At 25.7% G+C, this 26,538-nt stretch overlaps 1 protein-coding gene across 2 annotated transcripts in view; it reads right to left on the bottom strand.

Annotated features, from left to right (window-relative positions):
* The window catches only part of LOC129971596 (uncharacterized), an 84,273-nt gene that overhangs the window by 30,763 nt on the left and 26,972 nt on the right, over positions 1 to 26,538 (bottom strand). For both annotated transcript variants that reach the window (XM_056085510.1, XM_056085511.1), the window contains 5 exons: positions 22,593 to 22,651; positions 18,299 to 18,506; positions 13,956 to 13,984; positions 8,815 to 9,004; positions 3,968 to 4,026 (listed from right to left, as the gene is read on the bottom strand). In XM_056085510.1, the coding sequence (XP_055941485.1) occupies positions 3,968 to 4,026; positions 8,815 to 9,004; positions 13,956 to 13,984; positions 18,299 to 18,506; positions 22,593 to 22,651 (545 nt within the window). The remainder of the gene's footprint in view (positions 1 to 3,967; positions 4,027 to 8,814; positions 9,005 to 13,955; positions 13,985 to 18,298; positions 18,507 to 22,592; positions 22,652 to 26,538) is intronic.

Raw genomic sequence — 26,538 nt, 5'->3', positions numbered from 1 at the left:
TATTAATATAAAGATCCATCATAGTAGATCCATTATAGTATTATAAATTAATTGAAATAATGCTACTCCATTAAATTACAAATAAGAAGAAAAATTTATCATTGTCATATTTTAATGATAAAAAATGTTTAGTTTTGATATTTGGTAAGAATTACCATATAAATTGTTAAAAAAAGTCCTTATAAAAGTTTTGTTGCTCTTTATGTCAAATGACTCGAGATCAAAAAATTCAGATCAAACATTTAAAAGTATATAAATAAACCCTTAATGATCTTGAATATTGAGTATTTCATTAATAAAATAAATATATTTAATTAGCTTAAAAATAGAATCCAGAAAAAATAAAGCAGTAATGGTAGTGTTTCTAATGATCAAATGTTGATCAAATGTATTATATTACTCGCTACTGGAATAAGCAGCAAACACCAGCAATCCTTAAGTCAACTTTTATATTTAACACCCAACTCTTTACAGGTCAATACAATTAAAAAAAAATCCTTACAGAACCAGTTTGAACGACACAGATTCATGCATGGAAGCATTCCTTTAAAACAATGAATATTATCTTAGTAAATAGTTACAAATGAAATCTGAAATCAATTACATTTTAATACACTTCAGAGTCTATTGCATTTGTAATACATTCTCAGCTTATAGATACAAGTAAGCTAATTCCTAAAAATCATGTTTTATACTCCCCTACCAGGATATTTACTAAAGAACTTTGTTCTAGATCTTTCTGTAAAATTATGAAAACAGTACTGAATACGTTTACTTTAAATGCGTGTGTGTTTTGCCAGGAAAAAACTATTTTTTTACCTTTTTTTTTTTTTTTTTGTCTCCTGATACTATCTCACATGGAATTTTTAATAGAAAACCTGTGGCATAATTTGAATCATACACTATATAATAGTACTTTGAATATATCTATTTTGAATACATTTCCATTTACAGCAAATCTTATTCTTTAAATGTATAATTAAAAAAAAAATCAATTCAAAAATATTTTTTGACTTTTATTTTCAGTTTATGCATAAACCATATCCAATCATATTTTATCATCAAGTGTGATTTCAAGATTTAAAAAAAAAACAGTTTGTTACCAGGGTTTAGAAGAATAATAAAAATGTAATTATAAATATGGACTTAATCTATATTTAGCCATTTTTATTTCTATTGATAAAGTTCTCACCAAAGTTCTAAAGTGCAAAATTGAGTGTTTGGAAATCCTTTAAATGTTTATTAATAAACTTTTGTAAAAAAAAAACAAAAAAAAAAAACTATACATTGCAATAGCAGTACTGTATTAGATTTAAATTGAAAACTTGAAAAAATTCCAAGGTGGCAGTAGTAGGAATTGTTCGATTGTCTAAAATACTATCAATACATCATATATTGGCATTGTAAAAAATTTATTGGTAAAAAGAGGCTTTTATTTTTATTGCTGTATTGTTACAATGTGATTTATGTCACTGGAATATTGCTTAATACATAACATAACCTTTTGGCACATTTTATGTATTCACTACAGCTAATAACTTGGATTCTGATAACATTGAAAAAAAAAAAAGACAAATTTGATATGTAGCATTAATGACAACAGTATCTCTTTAAGATTTGAAACTGAACTCCATGTTTTTCTTAAAAATACTGATTTGAGTTCATTTTTTATCCCTCTCCCCTTTTTTGATATCATATATCTTTGTCTGCCAATAAAAAATGAGATATCAAAAATCTCCATAAACATTATATCAGGTGTTGCTTTGCTACTTTTTCCAAAATGTGATATTTGATATGCTCACTTTCTATCCATAATTTTAAAAAAATTCAAATATCTAAATCTTTACTGACAATAATAAAACACATGGTCAAAAATTTAAATAACAGCAGCATGTAGACATTCACATAAAAGAAATAAACATTATTTTGTTTCTGCATAAAACAAAATTAAATCATTAGTATTCTTAAATTAACTATGCTTTTGCTCGTTTATAAATATTTATTAAAGAAATTGTACCTTTTTAATAAGGCTGACTGTTTTTAATTTATAACAAACATTTTTTGTAGACATACAGAAGCCTTTGTTAGAAAACACAATACACAAAATACAATATTAAAAAAAATGTAGAAATTACTGTAACATTTCATGGTTAAATGTGAATTTGAACATATTTTGTTAAACTATAATACACAGTACAATGTATTGATCCAGTAATTATGGGATTACTTTCATCAAGCACAAAATTACATGTACACACTATTGAAAATGGTTTCTGCATCAAAATGCACAGTTGTTTCTAAGCAAATGCTTCTTATCAATTCATTTCAATCTGCTTATTTTCAATTTATGCCAATCAATTTATTATGATTTTATATCAATTTTAACTTCATATCTCATTTAATTCACAGATCTGTTATATTTGATATATTATAACAATGTTATAAATTATAATATTTAATTAGGATAATTATTATTTCATTTAAATTATTTATTTCAGCAAATTTGTAAAATGCATTTTTTTAATTTTATTTCTTATGAGCCCTGAATGACTGACATCCACATTTTCATTCAGTATAATTTAACCAGTTATGCGACTGTATATTAAAGACCAAATAAACAAAATGAAACTGGCATTTGACTTATTATACTTAATAAAATACCGATATTATTCTCACATTTTATAGCATTCATAATTCCAGAGTTTTGTATTAGCATTTTTGAAAATTTATTTAAAAATTAGACTAATAACAAATTTTACATTGACGTGCCTATGTTATCTAATTATCTATCAGTTATCTAATCTGCTTTGCTATAAATCCACCATGACTTTTGATTATATTAATTGAAAAGAAATGAGCTAACTTTCTTTCTGTCTTAAAATCAAACTGACAGCAATCATTCCATCAATGAAATTTCTAATACAAAAATCAACCATTTATGTAAAACATATGTTTAAAAAAAAGTTTAGTTAGAGATTTTATTTTTGTCTAATATAATTCAGTATATCAAAATATACTATATAGAGCTTGTTAAATTTACATAATAAACAAATATGATTTATTTTTCTAAAATTCATTCTTATCATTTCATATTAACCCATATAATGCCTTGATATGTGATCAGTTACAAATCATTGATGATTTTATGAAGTGGAATTTATAAAGTGTGATAATTATCTCACCATTATTATCCTCAAGCATGAAGGAATAGATGATATGATATAATTCAGCATGTCAGCAGAATAATAATATATTTTTACAAATTTATCACTATTGAATAATCATTATGCAATAGTATAAAAAATCCATCACATTTTAATTAATTTCCCATTTTAACTAGACCTTTTTTTAAAACAGATTGCCTCCCATCTTCCCATTCAAAAAATTATTTCATTCTGTTCATATCTTTTTAAAATGCTGTTTTCATTATATTTAAAAAATGAACCATCATCTCACACTCCCAATTTATAATCTTTGTTATGAATTCATGTTCAGGTCCTTTTGTAACATCTGATGCTTTCAGTTATTCTGAACTTACAGATCATTTTCTTTTTTAGCACTGAATTTACACATAATAAATTTTGATGTTTCTCCTTTAATCATATCAAATATTTTATAATATCAAAAAATATTATAAATACAGATGAATAAAATGGAACAACCAAAAAAATAAAAAACTAGCCTTCTTCCTTCCTGTTCAATTACAAAATAATTAATTTATATAAATTGGTACATTTTCTCAAAACATCTTGGCATAACGTTCTTTACTTTGCAAATTACTGTTATTAATATTTTAATTTTTTTCTAAAAACATTACATATTTACATTTGAAACAGACAGATCAAAATAAATGATCATTTGGAAGTTCAATTTTCACACACACAAGAAGCAATTTATCAAGATGATACATTATATATTTGGTATATCTTTTTTTTTCAAAGTCTGCACGAAATTTGAATTTACTTACCATTTTTTCAAAGTTTTCAGAAGGTCCTGGAGAAGCTTCAGCATGCACATTATTATCACCTAAAAATGGCAAATATTAACACAAAAATATATTAAAAAACATTTATGCATTTATTTTAATTTAACTGCAATTAAATAATAGATTACTTGTAAAATAAATAAAAACCAAAACAAATTTTGATCAACTCAGACCAGTAGTTGGGACAGGATGATTAGCTCATTGACTATCTCATTATCTGTACTGTTAATAGAAATGAATGTATGGATTTATGTACATGTACACTCTACAGACAAAAAAATTTGACACACACACACACATATATAAAAATATGAGAATATCGGGACAGTATTAGGTAGGCCAAGTTTCCAGATCTTTTTTTTTTGGGGGGGGGGGGGGGAATGCAAACAGGGAGTCTTAGCATTGCTTTGAAACTTCTCATCAGTTTGAAAGCTTTAGCTTCTTAGCCAATTCTTCAATCTATGGAAGAGATGAGAATTAATCAGTGATATATGAAAGATGATTATAAGATCCTATTTAAACTACCTCAAAAGGTGCCAAGAGTAACGAAATGATCTCATTATTTCAGGAAATTCACACATAACTCACTCACTATAATAAAACTCCACTTCTGTTGAACCACTTGATCAACTTGTTGAATAAAATCTTTTGTTGTAACAAATTTAAGGTCTTACCCCATACTTTTTTTTATTGACCACAAGATACTGGAGCAGTTTGCACAATCACTAAAGGGGAAAAAATAAGGAGCCACCTCGATTTATTTTGCAACAATTCATCCATTGTGAAAACTAAAAGTGCCATTTTAAAGGTAGTAATAAATATTAAAACATGCCTGCATCTAAAATTTTTGTATGGGATTATCTACATATTTAAAATTGTACAAATGTATTTTGAGATTCCCTATGGCAATACCCTTTCTGATGTCATGAATAGATTTTCCAGGAAAAAAATACCTGGAGTAAAAATTCTGGTTTATATACTATGATTACATGAGGAGATATTTGAGATTGTGTGGTGGATTATTCCACAAGAGAATGTTTCCATATTTAAATGTACAAAATTTAGTTATTCTCCGGATGCCGGAAAGGTTTTTTTCTTTTGCCATACTTTTAAAGCTTCAATCTACATGGTAAAATTGTTTTCTATATCATTCATAACAAAATATTTATAGCGAAAAGTTTAAAAGAATTTTGACTCTTGTCAAAAAAGAAATGAATTCATTGAAGTTTTGCTTAATTGCATCCAAGCTTGATTCTCAATTACACGGAAAATACCAAACTGGAAAGTTTTGTTATATGAGTAAATGATATAAAATTAAATGTTTTGAATTATTTAATTATAATTACAATTTAATTTACTATAATTATAATAATGGCAAATTAATCTTATGAAATTAGAGATTATATAAGTTATATAGTCCATTTAAACAAACATCGGTAAATTTAAACAAATACAAATGGCCCTTTTTCTTGTTAGAAAATTTTGAGTTTGTTATCCATAAATTATTAAGATAAATTATTTGCCAGAATGTAAATTAAACAGCTAAATCCTACAAAGTAATAACTGTGAAATAAAATAAAATATTCTGGAATTTGTTATATTCTGTAAACAATATTATATGAACTAAGGAGTATAATTTCTAGCTTATAACAAAGATAGTCACTACTTTATCCTCTACATTCAAAAGTAGCAGCTGTTAATAATGCAGAAAACAATATTAGTTTTAAGAAATGAATGATCAGCAGCATTTATATGCCATATAAAAAGCTGTCGATATTTTTAAATTTGCGAGTGTACCCCTAACTACATCGTTTTAGGAGCAATGCAGAAAACTTAATGTAACAGGTATACTCGTAGGAATGAGCTGAAATTTTGCATTTTCTATAAAATGATACTGTCTTTAGATTTATGAAAAAATTTAACCCATTCCAGACAATGATCACACACACATGATCACTCAATAGTCCTTTCCCGGCCCAAGTATCAAATATCAGATAAGCCTCCAGGCTGGTGTGATTTCTATTTAGAACGTTTATTTAAATTTTTAAATAACAGTAGATAGCGATTGAAGTCCGTTATAATTTCAAAGCATATCTCACAGAGTGTTGACCTTCAATATACGCTTTCGGTTCTGAGTTAAAAAAAAAAAAAAATTACTTGATTCGGGGTATTTAAACATGTAAGCAATTGCATGAGTTTGGCTTTTTTGAGAGGATTGGGCATTTAAAGGGCCCTAATTTATTTATATGTGTTTATATTTTGAATAATAGGGAAAAGATGGAATGTTTATAGGTTTAAGAAGCATGAGAATTGTTGTTTGCAGTTTCGGGTTCACTACATAGTACTTTGTATATTTTTTATCAGTTCCATTTATCCTTCCCATTATGAAAAGATGAAATAATTAACGGTCTTCATATACTGGCAAGCATTTCTTTCTGTTTGGTGTTTCTAGATTTGATAGATTTATTGGTATAAACAAACAGCTCTCTAAAAGGTATATTTGATTTAAAGGGACTCTAGCGTTCTTGTTGATTGCTTTGATTTTTTTTCTTTAGGAGAATATGGGAAAGTGCATTCAGATGACTGTTGCTGGGAATGAGAAAGAAATATAAAATTTCAATATTTATAACTCTATTTTCATGTATATAATATTTGTTTTTGTGGGTATAGTTAAAAACTGAGTATTTTGCTTATTTCATTCATTTCTAATAATGTTATAGCCTTTATCGTAATACATAATAAGTAGTATTATATTTCATATGTTATTTGTAAAATTAAAGTCATTATATTAAAATGATGATTATATATATATATATATATATATTGTAAAATTAGGCTTAACTGTGAAAACTGTGTGGGTCTAGATTGACGCTCCACTTCAGAGCATTCAGTTCCTTGCAATGGTCCTGAAGGGGTTAAGTATGTTGCAATTTAAAAGTTATAATGTATATATGTATTAAAAATTGTTTTTTCATATTAAATATGTATGCAATATGTGTAAAATACCTTATATCTTCATAAGAAAAAAGTTTAAGTCAATAACTTAATAAATTTTTAAAATATGAATAAAAGTTCAAAATTTAATTTTAACATTAGAAAGTCAAAATTTTGTTAGCCTATAATTCCGAAACTAATGTATCTAAACTAATGAAACTTGGTTTTCGGAAATAGCTTTTGATGTAGTTTTAAAATTTGATGAAAAATATAGGTGCTGCCATTGAACATTTTGAAGTTTTCTCTTATTTCAATATACAGACGGCAAATTAAGAAACTTTTAATTCAAACATCCATATCAGTATGTTCAAAAGCCCTTTCAAATGACACCTTTTTTATGATTTACTCCTTGTTTTCTTTCTACAATTGTGCATATGATATTTTCATTACAGTTTATATGATATTGTTTCATATTATTGCTGAACCTATTGCAAAACATCTTTTTGCATCCATCATTTGTGGCGAATGATTTTGATGTTATTTAATCTGTTCTTAGGTTCTGACTAACACCATAAAACAAAAACCAGAAGTGAATTTATGTATGCAGTGAGTCATCACATTAGGTCAAAGATTCTATGTCAATCTATAGATGGAAACTCCACTGAAATGATGGGCATATCTAATATAAAAAAGGTTATTTACTTTCTTTTGCAACACTTCCCAATTTCATTGTGTCATCTTTGGTGAATCATTTCACTATTGTTACGATTATTATACTCTTATTACTGATATAAAATGACAAATTTGCATTTGAAACATTTAGTGAACTGTCGAACTATATTAAAGGTTATGTGAAGTGTATGAGTATAGAATTTGTCTGTTTTCAATATGTGAAACATGATATCATTTCAGTTCTGGTTATAATATTTTTACTGTTTAGGGATATGTCTGCCATGAATTACTTTACAATTATTCCGGTGAAAATTGTTGTTTTGCTATGCCAGATGCTAGTTTATAAAAAGGGAATAAATGAAAAGTGTTCAGGAACAACAAATAAAAAGTCTCCAGATGATATTTTCTACAAAATTCCAAAAATTTCAGGATTTTGCAATCATTATACCAATAAAAATTGTAATCCATTCTTCATACAAATCAAAATAGAAGATAACAAAATAAAAATGAAGTCAAACTTAGATTAAATGAGACAAGCAACAAAGCTAATAGAAAACAAAATCAACAAAATGGCAACAATTTGGGATCAACTGATGGACAAATGACTCCTAATTAGCAAATTCTTTTTAAGCAAAGAAGCTGGTAAATGTAGATTTTACAAAATATCAATTCATTTTGTGATGCATTAACTGTTTCTATCAAGTTAAAGTCCCCATCGGTAGATAAGAAGGATAGCGTTTTGTAAATGATAAGTCAATGTAAGTTGAATAAAACTGCACAATAACATACAAACTCCAGTTCTAACATTATATATTGATGATCTATGAAGAACTTCGGCATTCTTAACTCTATAAACAGAACATCGAAAGAATACAGAAATTTTAACTTTCACATATTATTGATAAACACATTAGGGAAAAAAACTGCATTATAAATAAGAGTCAGATTTTTGTTCTAAGAAACTTAACTTGAAAAAAATGCAATGATAATTTTAAATTATTTCAGCACAGATGACTTTCCACTCTTTTCACCCCCTCTCCTTATTTTATATATTATATTTGTTATTTTCTTGTTCCACAAAAACATTCAATTTTAAAATAGTTAATAAATAAATGCATTGGAATGTATTTCATATATGCTGGTCATTTATTTACGAGCCTTATGAAGATGAAAGTCAGAGTGACAAAATAAATGTTTAATTTATTAAAAAAATAGAAACTTACTGTAAAAATTCCTGTTACTTGGAAGATGAGCAAAATTACATTTGAATAACTTATGCTCTTGCATATTTTTTACAGGCACATTTTCTGAACAAACTGTACATTTTTCTTCGCGATGTTCACATACTTTCAAGTGATGATGGAAAAGTACATCAGTTATTCTTTTATCACAAAACTGGCACTTTTTCAATTTCTAAAATAATAATAATGTATAAATAAATAAAATAAAAATGATATGAATAGAATACAAGATTTCATTACTAAAAAGAAAAATATTTTTAAATAATAAGCAGGGTCAAAAATAAATTTTAAATAAGCATACTCTTCTTTTAAAAAATTTTAACACAGAATTTCTTATATTCAATATTATATATATATATATATATATAATACAGAATGCAATATTTTTCATATGGCTACAAATGACTGAGGGAAATATTTTTCACTGTAAATTTTCCATTATTTTACATTTGAAAGATAGAAGGAAAGAATAATCCACTGATATAGGATTAGTATATACTTTATTATCAAATGCAACATAATGGCTTTCATTTATATTAACTATAGAGAACTATGGCATATTAATTAATTTTAGCACCCAAAAAGAAAAAAAAAATCCTTGAAACTTCATCACATATATAACTTTCAATGCAAACATAAAAGTTTATTTATCTGTTATTATGTTGTAATTGGTTAATTTTATCCACACAACATAAAATAAAAAGAGAGAGAGAGAAAGTTACAAGAGAAAAAAAATAAAAATAAATGCATAAAAGAAAAAAACATTCATGTGTATAAAAATGAAATGAGCTTCAAAATGCTCATTTAACATAAAATATTTTCATTAATGTTATTCCAGAAAATGTCTCATTAATATTATTTCAGATAATAAAGACAAAAATTACTTTTAATAGGAAGAACAGTGTAGCCCATACATAATAGGATTCCATAGTTACAATTCGTTTATATGTTGTAAAGTTTGCAGCTGTAACTATTCATCAGATATTGAAGAATTCCTGCACTTTTCAAAAAAAAAAAAAAAAAAAACTTTTCTTTTGTAGCCATTATTTACAGTTGTTATACCTTAATTCATTTTCAATGCCTTCATCAATCAAGCCATTTTTCCAAGATTTTTTGTCAATAATTTTTTTCTATCAAAATATGTATTCCATACCAGCACCTTTACAAAAATTTCAGGTTTTGAAAAAACTTTAAATACAGTCGATCTCTGACAATAATCCAAGAACAATAAAAATGGAAATCAGAAAGAAATGTAAATAAAGAAAGTCCAACTAATGAGGAAATATCTTCCACAGTTCATAAAATTACACATAATATTAATGTATTACTGATACTGACATTATTGATATACAGGTGCCATCAGTAAATGACATTTAGTCAAATTTTATCTGAAAAAATACTAAGCATTTTACAAGGACTTCTTAAGAACCATTACAGAAAAAGTAAGAACAAGGATTAGCATAATAATTTTGATTGTGGAACTATGTGTTATGGTGAAATTCACTAAGTGAAGTCAAAAGTATTCAATTCTATACAAATCTAAATGCAGAATGTCACTAATAACTTAGGAATATATTTCACAAATATAGAAACAAAGCAACTTAAAATATTTTTCTGCAAGTTTCTGATGAAAGTTCTTATCACCTTCCATCATACTTCAAAAATTATTTTATGATGCTATAAGTTAGTGTCATAAAATTATTATTATAGATATACTAAAAAAATATTATACCCCTACTTCATTAAAATAGCAATTTTCTGGAAGTAAAATGAAGACCAGGAACAAAAATAATCAAATTAAATCAGGATGGCCAGCATATCTGTTTGAATTTAGCTGCCATTTCCAGGTTTTTAAAGAAATTTTCCTGACTTTTTCAGATGTTTCTAGTATCATCAGAACAACATCTCTTTATTTTAATTCTCTTTAATTACAGCACAATATATTCTTAACTTAATTTGAAAAATTGTTCTAATCTTTTAACAAAAATCAATGTAAAATAAAACTTAATTCTCAAAAAAAAAAAAAAAAAAAAAAACATTATTTTTACTTAATTTATTTTAGATAAGCTGCATACTTTATTAACTATATAATCAAAGTTTTCTACTCCTTTTTTTAGAAAATTTGTCATATTTAGCAACTGTTCTAATTTTCTCACTATTAGCTTTACAAATTACATTAGAGTTCTTTTTGTAAGGAAAAATCTGTGACCTTTTTACCTTTATAAGAACATTAGCTTTAACATTCAATTTCTGCAATTTCTTTTTCTAAAAGTTTTTTTTTTTTTTTTGAAAAAGAATAAGAAATTAGATTCTAATTATCAATAATCACTTGAACACTATAATTTTCCAAAAAAACAGGCAATATTTTGAGTAAGCTAATGTTGTTGATATTCTAAATACTTAAATAATTTTTTCTGCTTTTGTTTTATTTGAATTCAAATGTGAATTCAGTTTTGAAAGTTCATAGCTAATTAAATACTAAATTTTTCAACGTATTACACCAATGTTTTGAAACTTTTGCATTAAAAATACTTACAATGACAATAATTTAACAATAATAATGTTGAAATATGACAATCAAATGCCTTTTAAAGACATATTCATGTGCAGAAAAATGTTAACTATTAGAAATTACTTAAAAATAAACTTGCATAATTTTTGGGAATGTATAAAACTATTCCTGGAAAGAAACAAATTTCCCCAATCTACACAACTAAAAGATAATGGAAAAAGAATCTAGTCATTGAAAGGATATATGTTCTCCACACAAAAATTCCCTAAAAGGAAGGAAATCTTTTTTACTGACCTCCAGATTCGCAGGCATCCATCACAGAAGAAAGGTCAAATACCATAAAGAAAATTCATTTATATAAATTTGGCAAATGCGAAGTAAGAACCACTTTTAAGTAATAAATACGAAGGGGGGAAAAATACCAAATCTTGCTTAAGGTTGCATATAAGGTTCAGGTAGTTTAGTATTGGTAAAAAAAAAAATAAAGGACTTTTAATAACTAATACATAGGTTCTCATTTTCAACAGCTGTTTTCATAGGAATTTGACATATGATTAAATTTCTCATTAAAAATTTTTTGATGGCATTAAGAATTATTTTCAAAATGTAACTTTGGATAATCTTTTAATTAAATGAAATGCATTTTTATTTCGATGATTCAAATTAAATCCTAAAATCAAGAGAATCCCAACTTAATTGTAGATATTCCCTAGCATTCTTGAAAAATAATGGCATAATATAGTTTTCTTTTTTTTTATCTATAAAATTTTCTGTTGTCTGGTTGTTGTTTTTTTGTGTGAAATTAACTTCCAATGGTCTAGTGCCACATTTCATCAATATTATGAACCATTTAATGGAAAATTCATTGAATTTCAGCTATTTTAAAAGATATCTCATTTTACCTCATTTTAAAAAATACAGGATCATACACCACCATTCTATTAACGTTAGGTTTACCCTATCCCAAGACCTACATTCAAATGATTTTGATAAGGGGCTTTATCTGATAGAGCTGATCAATACCACATTTTTAGCTCTCTAATAAACTTTTTAAAGCATGCTCAATATTTTAAAGTATTTTTTTTCTTCATTCAAAGATTAAACATTTTTGAGATTTTAGATGAAACCATCACACATGTTCCAAATGAGTAAAAATCATACACAATTAATTAATATGCACAACAACAAATATTCATTTTGTTGTTGTTGTTGTTTCACTTAATTTAAATAGAAACACCTGATAAATATTTTTTATTCAAATTTAAAAGATTTTAGTAATATTAGTTATCAATAAAAATTTGAAATTCAAATAAGAACTTTTCAATTTCTTATTCAATTGACTTTATTCTTTCATATTTTGTTGGTCTGTTTGTTTTAAAACATGCTAAAAAGAATATTAATTGCAAACCTGAAAAGAGTTAAAATCTTATTTACAAACATCTGAAATGATACATAAAAGGTGTTAAAAGATTCAGATAAAACCAAAAAGTTAACCAAAATCTTTTATTCTTTGATTTTTCACAATGTGACACAGAATTACAGCTATCAGTCACTTAATTTATAAACAACAAAAGATTTCTAACTCATATAAAATAATGCTTGTTTCCTCTGCATATGAAAAATAGCATATGGAGAGAAATATATTTAAAAAATGTTCACAATGCTGACAAATATTTAGTCTTAAAAACTTAGCAAAACAAGACTTTGTTACAAATTTCTAAATTGTAACAATATCTAAATAATACTTTGGAGGATTAAAAAAATGCTAATAATTATTATAACATCTTTTTTCCTTAGTTTAAATTTATTTAATAAATTCAGATCATTACAAGTGATGAAAAAAACCCAACTTGACAAGTAATACTTATGTATGAAGTAGATTTATCTAATAAAAATATAATCTGGTAATGGTTATTTTAAAAGTTATGCACAAACTGACATATATAGATCTCAAAAAGATCATGCCTTTACTTTTAGGTAAAGAAATTAATTTTTAAAAAAACCAAAACGGATCAGTATCAACTCACTTAAAAAAATAAATTAGAAATGGTTTTCAAAACTATAAAAATAATATTTTAAAATGCACATGATGAATAATAAATTATATGTGGCAGAAATTATTCAATCAATCACTAGTCTAAGCATTTCATTTCCACCATTAAAAAATATTAAAATGTCTCAACAAAATGATAAATAATTATGGTGTTACCTATTCTTATAAACTTAAAACATTTTATCTTTCTTTTACTTTATTACTTTTTACTCACTTTACTTTTTTAATAACCTTTTTAATTGATGAGAAATAAAGTGTGTTTGGAATTTTCAATTTGCAGAGACTTATAATTTGCTCTTACAATTGTATTATTTTTAAAAAATAATTGCAAGGGAAACATTTCTTTCTTGTAAAATTAAACACAATAAAATTTTATGATATTATAAATAGATCAGATAGACCATTAACCAGGTTTTTAGAAATATGGTACAAATAAATAATTTTTGAGGTATATTTTAAACATTTGAGAAAGAGAGGGCTTTTTTTTCACAGTACAATTACATTTAACAAAAAGATAATAGTTTTATTTTGAAATTTACTACAAACATCAAGACTTACTTTATTTGCTTTTTCATTTTTCTTTGAACCTAAAAAGAAATTTATAATTCAGTTTTATAATAGCTGAGTGTTCATAATCAAAACATATATATGACTTGAAGCAGTATTACTTACAGCAAAATGAAAAACATATTTTAAAGAAAAGATGATTCTTTTGTGTAACAATGCACAAATGTCAGAAATTTTTTTAAATTTTAAAAGAGGGAAAAAACTTGCAAAGAGTTTTACAGAATACTTTTCTGACAAGTATCAAAACAATAGAATGGGAAAGAAAAAAAATTATAGATCTGTAACTACACCAACTAATATTTAAGATATACAGAAAGAAATAGATAAACATTACATTTTTGATATTAAAGCAACTACAACATGCAAGCATACTGTATACTGCTCATAACATGATGAATGCCAACAAAACCAACCACTTAAAATATGGCTATAAAAAGAAGTAAAAAATAATATTAATTATATTGATTTATTTTTCTTTGTGATAATGATATAAAAATTGAAAATGGAGACATGCTAAAAAGAGGCAATGAAAAATAGAAGAGAAAGAGATAATGACATTAGAAAATTTACTGCAAACAATGTGTTTAGAATTTTAATTATATAAAAATAACTTTCATGATTCTCAACTTCTTAAATTGGATTCTAGCTAAGAAGCAAAGCTACTCTCTGTGGATCAGTAAAATGAAATTATTATACCAGTAATTAATTAACCATTAATATAAAAGGCATTTTGAATTAGAAATATTTTCAAATAGTTATCTCAAGAAATTTGTAAGAAATGAAAATAGTGGAATATCAAATGCAGATATCTAGATTTAGTTCCTGTATAAATTTTCATGTAAAGTAATGAACTTAAAAATATGCTCAATTAAACCAGACGTAAAAAATTTTTTCTTTAGATCAAGAATTATTTGTTTTCTTTGATGACACACATATTTTCCCCCCACAATTAAATGCAAAAACATTTTAAACAACAACAACATTATTCCCTTGAACAGAAATGAAGAGTTAAGACTCGTATACTAAATTACTTCATTTTTGGCATTTAAATCCATATTCAAGTTAAGTAACAATTCTTTTAAAAGACATATCACATTAACATGCTTTCGTATCTCACATGTCTTTTGTACTTTTTTATGGATGAAATAACAATAAATATCTAAAATAGAAAGTGATATGTATTGCATCTAATCTAATAAATCTAGTAATTTCTAATAAAATTCTTTCTAATTTAAATTCAAAGTGTATTGAGTTACTACTAAGTCTACCTATTTGCCAGATTTCATGGCATTAAGAGCCATAGTTTTAGCCTGATACTGAAGACACACATATACAAACACTATTGTTTCTGCTCAGAGATGAAATATCTTATTTGAAAGTAAAAAAATTTTTTTATCTGAACAATTAAACTGAATGCATATCAAAGGATATATTATTAACTATCCATTACAGAACAAAATAGTTTATAATATATAAAATGACTATTCAAAATTTGTATAAGTGCTGATTTATAAAAGTGTACTTGGGTATAGAATAAAACATGTCAATGGAGAATATATGGTTCAACATGTTCAATAGATAATTTTAACGAAAAAAGTTAATCTCCAAATAAGTTAAAGAGATTTATAGTATCAAAGAAATCAATGTTCAAAAATACCCAAATGAAATTACATTTTTTAATAAAAATAATAATAATAATAATAATAAAACACTAGGTTAAGGATAAAAAACTTTAGAAAGAAACTCTGCTGTTTATTTTATTACATTAAATACATCCTACAAATCATATTTGATAACAAATAATAGAAATAATACAAATTGCAATCTGAGAGTTAAATACACTATCAAATTAGATCATTTTTATAGATCTGAAGTAGAATTCTAGAACTTGAGCATTAATCTAAAAGTATCTACAAATATTGATCGAGTTCCTTTGCAGAATGACAAATAAAAATAATCAAGAACATTCAGATTTATAACAGAAAAACAACAATAACTAGAGGATTACATATTTTGGCACACTTATTTAGACATCCAATTCAATAAAATTTGGAAAATTCAATTTTGAATACACACACAAGTAGCTCAAATTTAAAAGAATAAAAAGTATAAAGAGGTTCCGCTCTTTTTCTGAATAAAAATTTTGAAGCCTCTAAAATTTTTTTTAAAGTCTGCTCTCACTATTTTTAATGCAATTTGGAATATAATAATTCAGTAACTAATAAAATAAAATTTTGTACGAAGGTCACGCATGAAATTTCCATTCAGACTACAATAACATTTCAAGTTTGTCTTTATAAATAATTATAATTAATAAAAAATTAAACTATAAAAAATCCATAATTTGACATTTTGAAAATTATAAATAATGTTTCAAAATAAAGGACATTATTCAGTTCCCATCACAATTGTACTCTTCAAAACAACATGAAGAACAAAAAGAATTACAACTTTTTTTGGGGGGGGGGAGTCGGAAAACTTTATATTTGAATATACAAAAGTGCATCAGGTACTAAAAACATAATTACAAGGGATAAAAAAAAAAACAATGTTTAAAAAAATCTTTAAAATATTGCATTTAACTCTTCCTCAATACTTTCTAATTCTGAGTCTTCTCTTTGTTTGAGGATTAAAAATTGTTCAGCTGATAGATATATTTTATATCATTCATCAACTCAGCTTTCTCTGCTAATTTACAGAACTTTTTTCCAATTCTTTAACAACACTTTGCGTGCACATTTTCCTATTTTTTTAATTCATTTAAATTATCAAAAAGACAATTCATTTTTTCTGTGGGTTGAATTCATTTTCGTTTAGAAATTTTTTGAGCTTTAAGGTAAGCCAAATATTTTTGTCTTGCTTCTGCTTCAGACAAACATAGTTTCTTTTGATTTCAAGGCAAACTAAATTTTCAAAATATTTCAAATGATCAATTATATTTGAATGGGTTATAAAATCTTTTAGGTTTTCAATATTAATTCATTTATTACAAGAAATTCCTTATTGTATATCAATTTTTCCATGAGAAAGTATTAAAAGTGTATATTATTTCCCACAATTTACTTAAGATTTAAAATCTTATTAAATACCCATAAATAAACTGTCAATAGATCACATTTCACAAATTTTGAAGAATTTCTGAAGCATTTTTAATTTACTTAGAAAAAAAGCCAATTTTCTTAGATCGACAAAACATAAGAACTTAACTATTTCGTAACTAATTGCCAATTTTTCTAACATGTTTTTTAGTATATTCAAGATAAATGTTTCGCAATGTAATTTTAAATCAAAAATAAATATGTCAGAAACAGATTACTGAAAAAGAGTGTGTTTTAAAATTTTGCCTTCAGTGAACCCAGAATGATCCTAGAAAGAGGGGCAATAACAGACCTAACTTCACAATTATGTTTAGATAATTTATTTATATTGACATTATTCATGATTATCAAAGCTTGCCAATAAACATCCACTTTAAAACCAGCTGTGCTTCATTGAGACCTTTCAGTATTCCTCCCAGAACGCAATGGAACCCTACTCCCTAGCTTCATTATTAGACTGGTTCATTATTTTCTGCATATTTAGCAATCACCATGAATTATATGAAAGTCACAATTTGGTTATAAATTTTCGATTTTGCTCTATAGATAAATCAGATTTCACTTTCATAAATTTTCAAGCTAGGAGCACAAGTAAAAGAAAAATTAAGGCTTCAGGATTGAAAAATGGCTTTTTTAAGGCTTTGAAATAAAAACCATGGCCTTTAAAAAGATTGATATTTAGAGCTTTTTAAAGGCCTAAGAGACCTTGTACATTCATATAAGAAAGTACAAAAATGCTGCATTTATAAATATACAATATTATATATTTACTATAGTATTGACTTTCATAAATATACATTCATACATATAATCACAATCATACTTACATGAAATAAAATAACCTATATAAATGTTACAAAAATACTATCTTATTTTTGTAAATAGAACTGCTTTTTACAAAGATATTTTATTACAGATAGATGTAAAGTAGACATTATTAATTAAGGAAATGTAATATCAACTATTTGATTTCAATTACTTGGAAGGAAAAAAAATATTTTTAAGGAAACTAAAAATAATTATTCAATTTTCTCTTTGAAATTTAATTTCATGAAAACTATTTTAAAAAAATTCCATAACATGAAATGAAAAATTCAAATTTTTGATGCTTTAACCTATCAACTACAATGAACAATAACAACATAATAAATAAAATGATTATGAAATCATAGAAATCTTTAACAATGATATTCATAACATTAAACATATTAAAAATTTTAATTTTTGTCAACTTACTTTGAGATTTATTATCTTCCCTAGCGATCGCTAATACTCTATCACAATTCTGAAAGTGAGAACGTTCTTTCTTTTTTGGAATCTCTTCACCACAAAAATGGCATTGAGTCATCTCATTATAACACAGGAGTAGATGTTCATGATATCTTTCTTCAGGAATTTTAGAATTACATGATGGGCATAATTCGACCTTTACTTCAAGATGTCTCTGAAAAAATATAATACGAAAATGGATCTCGTTAAATAATGCCCAAATCACAACATCTAGAATACTCAATTCATAATCAAACTGACATGCATTACACAATATTTTGGTAAAATCACTTTTTATTAATATAAAGATCCATCATAGTAGATCCATTATAGTATTATAAATTAATTGAAATAATGCTACTCCATTAAATTACAAATAAGAAGAAAAATTTATCATTGTCATATTTTAATGATAAAAAATGTTTAGTTTTGATATTTGGTAAGAATTACCATATAAATTGTTAAAAAAAGTCCTTATAAAAGTTTTGTTGCTCTTTATGTCAAATGACTCGAGATCAAAAAATTCAGATCAAACATTTAAAAGTATATAAATAAACCCTTAATGATCTTGAATATTGAGTATTTCATTAATAAAATAAATATATTTAATTAGCTTAAAAATAGAATCCAGAAAAAATAAAGCAGTAATGGTAGTGTTTCTAATGATCAAATGTTGATCAAATGTATTATATTACTCGCTACTGGAATAAGCAGCAAACACCAGCAATCCTTAAGTCAACTTTTATATTTAACACCCAACTCTTTACAGGTCAATACAATTAAAAAAAAATCCTTACAGAACCAGTTTGAACGACACAGATTCATGCATGGAAGCATTCCTTTAAAACAATGAATATTATCTTAGTAAATAGTTACAAATGAAATCTGAAATCAATTACATTTTAATACACTTCAGAGCCTATTGCATTTGTAATACATTCTCAGCTTATAGATACAAGTAAGCTAATTCCTAAAAATCATGTTTTATACTCCCCTACCAGGATATTTACTAAAGAACTTTGTTCTAGATCTTTCTGTAAAATTATGAAAACAGTACTGAATACGTTTACTTTAAATGCGTGTGTGTTTTGCCAGGAAAAAACTATTTTTTTACCTTTTTTTTTTTTTTTTTGTCTCCTGATACTATCTCACATGGAATTTTTAATAGAAAACCTGTGGCATAATTTGAATCATACACTATATAATAGTACTTTGAATATATCTATTTTGAATACATTTCCATTTACAGCAAATCTTATTCTTTAAATGTATAATTAAAAAAAAAATCAATTCAAAAATATTTTTTGACTTTTATTTTCAGTTTATGCATAAACCATATCCAATCATATTTTATCATCAAGTGTGATTTCAAGATTTAAAAAAAAAACAGTTTGTTACCAGGGTTTAGAAGAATAATAAAAATGTAATTATAAATATGGACTTAATCTATATTTAGCCATTTTTATTTCTATTGATAAAGTTCTCACCAAAGTTCTAAAGTGCAAAATTGAGTGTTTGGAAATCCTTTAAATGTTTATTAATAAACTTTTGTAAAAAAAAAACAAAAAAAAAAACTATACATTGCAATAGCAGTACTGTATTAGATTTAAATTGAAAACTTGAAAAAATTCCAAGGTGGCAGTAGTAGGAATTGTTCGATTGTCTAAAATACTATCAATACATCATATATTGGCATTGTAAAAAATTTATTGGTAAAAAGAGGCTTTTATTTTTATTGCTGTATTGTTACAATGTGATTTATGTCACTGGAATATTGCTTAATACATAACATAACCTTTTGGCACATTTTATGTATTCACTACAGCTAATAACTTGGATTCTGATAACATTGAAAAAAAAAAAAGACAAATTTGATATGTAGCATTAATGACAACAGTATCTCTTTAAGATTTGAAACTGAACTCCATGTTTTTCTTAAAAATACTGATTTGAGTTCATTTTTTATCCCTCTCCCCTTTTTTGATATCATATATCTTTGTCTGCCAATAAAAAATGAGATATCAAAAATCTCCATAAACATTATATCAGGTGTTGCTTTGCTACTTTTTCCAAAATGTGATATTTGATATGCTCACTTTCTATCCATAATTTTAAAAAAATTCAAATATCTAAATCTTTACTGACAATAATAAAACACATGGTCAAAAATTTAAATAACAGCAGCATGTAGACATTCACATAAAAGAAATAAACATTATTTTGTTTCTGCATAAAACAAAATTAAATCATTAGTATTCTTAAATTAACTATGCTTTTGCTCGTTTATAAATATTTATTAAAGAAATTGTACCTTTTTAATAAGGCTGACTGTTTTTAATTTATAACAAACATTTTTTGTAGACATACAGAAGCCTTTGTTAGAAAACACAATACACAAAATACAATATTAAAAAAAATGTAGAAATTACTGTAACATTTCATGGTTAAATGTGAATTTGAACATATTTTGTTAAACTATAATACACAGTACAATGTATTGATCCAGTAATTATGGGATTACTTTCATCAAGCACAAAATTACATGTACACACTATTGAAAATGGTTTCTGCATCAAAATGCACAGTTGTTTCTAAGCAAATGCTTCTTATCAATTCATTTCAATCTGCTTATTTTCAATTTATGCCAATCAATTTATTATGATTTTATATCAATTTTAACTTCATATCTCATTTAATTCACAGATCTGTTATATTTGATATATTATAACAATGTTATAAATTATAATATTTAATTAGGATAATTATTATTTCATTTAAATTATTTATTTCAGCAAATTTGTAAAATGCATTTTTTTAATTTTATTTCTTATGAGCCCTGAATGACTGACATCCACATTTTCATTCAGTATAATTTAACCAGTTATGCGACTGTATATTAAAGACCAAATAAACAAAATGAAACTGGCATTTGACTTATTATACTTAATAAAATACCGATATTATTCTCACATTTTATAGCATTCATAATTCCAGAGTTTTGTATTAGCATTTTTGAAAATTTATTTAAAAATTAGACTAATAACAAATTTTACATTGACGTGCCTATGTTATCTAATTATCTATCAGTTATCTAATCTGCTTTGCTATAAATCCACCATGACTTTTGATTATATTAATTGAAAAGAAATGAGCTAACTTTCTTTCTGTCTTAAAATCAAACTGACAGCAATCATTCCATCAATGAAATTTCTAATACAAAAATCAACCATTTATGTAAAACATATGTTTAAAAAAAAGTTTAGTTAGAGATTTTATTTTTGTCTAATATAATTCAGTATATCAAAATATACTATATAGAGCTTGTTAAATTTACATAATAAACAAATATGATTTATTTTTCTAAAATTCATTCTTATCATTTCATATTAACCCATATAATGCCTTGATATGTGATCAGTTACAAATCATTGATGATTTTATGAAGTGGAATTTATAAAGTGTGATAATTATCTCACCATTATTATCCTCAAGCATGAAGGAATAGATGATATGATATAATTCAGCATGTCAGCAGAATAATAATATATTTTTACAAATTTATCACTATTGAATAATCATTATGCAATAGTATAAAAAATCCATCACATTTTAATTAATTTCCCATTTTAACTAGACCTTTTTTTAAAACAGATTGCCTCCCATCTTCCCATTCAAAAAATTATTTCATTCTGTTCATATCTTTTTAAAATGCTGTTTTCATTATATTTAAAAAATGAACCATCATCTCACACTCCCAATTTATAATCTTTGTTATGAATTCATGTTCAGGTCCTTTTGTAACATCTGATGCTTTCAGTTATTCTGAACTTACAGATCATTTTCTTTTTTAGCACTGAATTTACACATAATAAATTTTGATGTTTCTCCTTTAATCATATCAAATATTTTATAATATCAAAAAATATTATAAATACAGATGAATAAAATGGAACAACCAAAAAAATAAAAAACTAGCCTTCTTCCTTCCTGTTCAATTACAAAATAATTAATTTATATAAATTGGTACATTTTCTCAAAACATCTTGGCATAACGTTCTTTACTTTGCAAATTACTGTTATTAATATTTTAATTTTTTTCTAAAAACATTACATATTTACATTTGAAACAGACAGATCAAAATAAATGATCATTTGGAAGTTCAATTTTCACACACACAAGAAGCAATTTATCAAGATGATACATTATATATTTGGTATATCTTTTTTTTTCAAAGTCTGCACGAAATTTGAATTTACTTACCATTTTTTCAAAGTTTTCAGAAGGTCCTGGAGAAGCTTCAGCATGCACATTATTATCACCTAAAAATGGCAAATATTAACACAAAAATATATTAAAAAACATTTATGCATTTATTTTAATTTAACTGCAATTAAATAATAGATTACTTGTAAAATAAATAAAAACCAAAACAAATTTTGATCAACTCAGACCAGTAGTTGGGACAGGATGATTAGCTCATTGACTATCTCATTATCTGTACTGTTAATAGAAATGAATGTATGGATTTATGTACATGTACACTCTACAGACAAAAAAATTTGACACACACACACACATATATAAAAATATGAGAATATCGGGACAGTATTAGGTAGGCCAAGTTTCCAGATCTTTTTTTTTGGGGGGGGGGGGAATGCAAACAGGGAGTCTTAGCATTGCTTTGAAACTTCTCATCAGTTTGAAAGCTTTAGCTTCTTAGCCAATTCTTCAATCTATGGAAGAGATGAGAATTAATCAGTGATATATGAAAGATGATTATAAGATCCTATTTAAACTACCTCAAAAGGTGCCAAGAGTAACGAAATGATCTCATTATTTCAGGAAATTCACACATAACTCACTCACTATAATAAAACTCCACTTCTGTTGAACCACTTGATCAACTTGTTGAATAAAATCTTTTGTTGTAACAAATTTAAGGTCTTACCCCATACTTTTTTTTATTGACCACAAGATACTGGAGCAGTTTGCACAATCACTAAAGGGGAAAAAATAAGGAGCCACCTCGATTTATTTTGCAACAATTCATCCATTGTGAAAACTAAAAGTGCCATTTTAAAGGTAGTAATAAATATTAAAACATGCCTGCATCTAAAATTTTTGTATGGGATTATCTACATATTTAAAATTGTACAAATGTATTTTGAGATTCCCTATGGCAATACCCTTTCTGATGTCATGAATAGATTTTCCAGGAAAAAAATACCTGGAGTAAAAATTCTGGTTTATATACTATGATTACATGAGGAGATATTTGAGATTGTGTGGTGGATTATTCCACAAGAGAATGTTTCCATATTTAAATGTACAAAATTTAGTTATTCTCCGGATGCCGGAAAGGTTTTTTTCTTTTGCCATACTTTTAAAGCTTCAATCTACATGGTAAAATTGTTTTCTATATCATTCATAACAAAATATTTATAGCGAAAAGTTTAAAAGAATTTTGACTCTTGTCAAAAAAGAAATGAATTCATTGAAGTTTTGCTTAATTGCATCCAAGCTTGATTCTCAATTACACGGAAAATACCAAACTGGAAAGTTTTGTTATATGAGTAAATGATATAAAATTAAATGTTTTGAATTATTTAATTATAATTACAATTTAATTTACTATAATTATAATAATGGCAAATTAATCTTATGAAATTAGAGATTATATAAGTTATATAGTCCATTTAAACAAACATCGGTAAATTTAAACAAATACAAATGGCCCTTTTTCTTGTTAGAAAATTTTGAGTTTGTTATCCATAAATTATTAAGATAAATTATTTGCCAGAATGTAAATTAAACAGCTAAATCCTACAAAGTAATAACTGTGAAATAAAATAAAATATTCTGGAATTTGTTATATTCTGTAAACAATATTATATGAACTAAGGAGTATAATTTCTAGCTTATAACAAAGATAGTCACTACTTTATCCTCTACATTCAAAAGTAGCAGCTGTTAATAATGCAGAAAACAATATTAGTTTTAAGAAATGAATGATCAGCAGCATTTATATGCCATATAAAAAGCTGTCGATATTTTTAAATTTGCGAGTGTACCCCTAACTACATCGTTTTAGGAGCAATGCAGAAAACTTAATGTAACAGGTATACTCGTAGGAATGAGCTGAAATTTTGCATTTTCTATAAAATGATACTGTCTTTAGATTTATGAAAAAATTTAACCCATTCCAGACAATGATCACACACACATGATCACTCAATAGTCCTTTCCCGGCCCAAGTATCAAATATCAGATAAGCCTCCAGGCTGGTGTGATTTCTATTTAGAACGTTTATTTAAATTTTTAAATAACAGTAGATAGCGATTGAAGTCCGTTATAATTTCAAAGCATATCTCACAGAGTGTTGACCTTCAATATACGCTTTCGGTTCTGAGTTAAAAAAAAAAAAAAATTACTTGATTCGGGGTATTTAAACATGTAAGCAATTGCATGAGTTTGGCTTTTTTGAGAGGATTGGGCATTTAAAGGGCCCTAATTTATTTATATGTGTTTATATTTTGAATAATAGGGAAAAGATGGAATGTTTATAGGTTTAAGAAGCATGAGAATTGTTGTTTGCAGTTTCGGGTTCACTACATAGTACTTTGTATATTTTTTATCAGTTCCATTTATCCTTCCCATTATGAAAAGATGAAATAATTAACGGTCTTCATATACTGGCAAGCATTTCTTTCTGTTTGGTGTTTCTAGATTTGATAGATTTATTGGTATAAACAAACAGCTCTCTAAAAGGTATATTTGATTTAAAGGGACTCTAGCGTTCTTGTTGATTGCTTTGATTTTTTTTCTTTAGGAGAATATGGGAAAGTGCATTCAGATGACTGTTGCTGGGAATGAGAAAGAAATATAAAATTTCAATATTTATAACTCTATTTTCATGTATATAATATTTGTTTTTGTGGGTATAGTTAAAAACTGAGTATTTTGCTTATTTCATTCATTTCTAATAATGTTATAGCCTTTATCGTAATACATAATAAGTAGTATTATATTTCATATGTTATTTGTAAAATTAAAGTCATTATATTAAAATGATGATTATATATATATATATATATATATATTGTAAAATTAGGCTTAACTGTGAAAACTGTGTGGGTCTAGATTGACGCTCCACTTCAGAGCATTCAGTTCCTTGCAATGGTCCTGAAGGGGTTAAGTATGTTGCAATTTAAAAGTTATAATGTATATATGTATTAAAAATTGTTTTTTCATATTAAATATGTATGCAATATGTGTAAAATACCTTATATCTTCATAAGAAAAAAGTTTAAGTCAATAACTTAATAAATTTTTAAAATATGAATAAAAGTTCAAAATTTAATTTTAACATTAGAAAGTCAAAATTTTGTTAGCCTATAATTCCGAAACTAATGTATCTAAACTAATGAAACTTGGTTTTCGGAAATAGCTTTTGATGTAGTTTTAAAATTTGATGAAAAATATAGGTGCTGCCATTGAACATTTTGAAGTTTTCTCTTATTTCAATATACAGACGGCAAATTAAGAAACTTTTAATTCAAACATCCATATCAGTATGTTCAAAAGCCCTTTCAAATGACACCTTTTTTATGATTTACTCCTTGTTTTCTTTCTACAATTGTGCATATGATATTTTCATTACAGTTTATATGATATTGTTTCATATTATTGCTGAACCTATTGCAAAACATCTTTTTGCATCCATCATTTGTGGCGAATGATTTTGATGTTATTTAATCTGTTCTTAGGTTCTGACTAACACCATAAAACAAAAACCAGAAGTGAATTTATGTATGCAGTGAGTCATCACATTAGGTCAAAGATTCTATGTCAATCTATAGATGGAAACTCCACTGAAATGATGGGCATATCTAATATAAAAAAGGTTATTTACTTTCTTTTGCAACACTTCCCAATTTCATTGTGTCATCTTTGGTGAATCATTTCACTATTGTTACGATTATTATACTCTTATTACTGATATAAAATGACAAATTTGCATTTGAAACATTTAGTGAACTGTCGAACTATATTAAAGGTTATGTGAAGTGTATGAGTATAGAATTTGTCTGTTTTCAATATGTGAAACATGATATCATTTCAGTTCTGGTTATAATATTTTTACTGTTTAGGGATATGTCTGCCATGAATTACTTTACAATTATTCCGGTGAAAATTGTTGTTTTGC

This window comes from Argiope bruennichi, chromosome 6 (genome assembly GCF_947563725.1).
Source record: "Argiope bruennichi chromosome 6, qqArgBrue1.1, whole genome shotgun sequence".
Classification (NCBI taxonomy): domain Eukaryota; kingdom Metazoa; phylum Arthropoda; class Arachnida; order Araneae; family Araneidae; genus Argiope; species Argiope bruennichi.
This window is presented reverse-complemented; position numbering and strand designations above follow the sequence as displayed.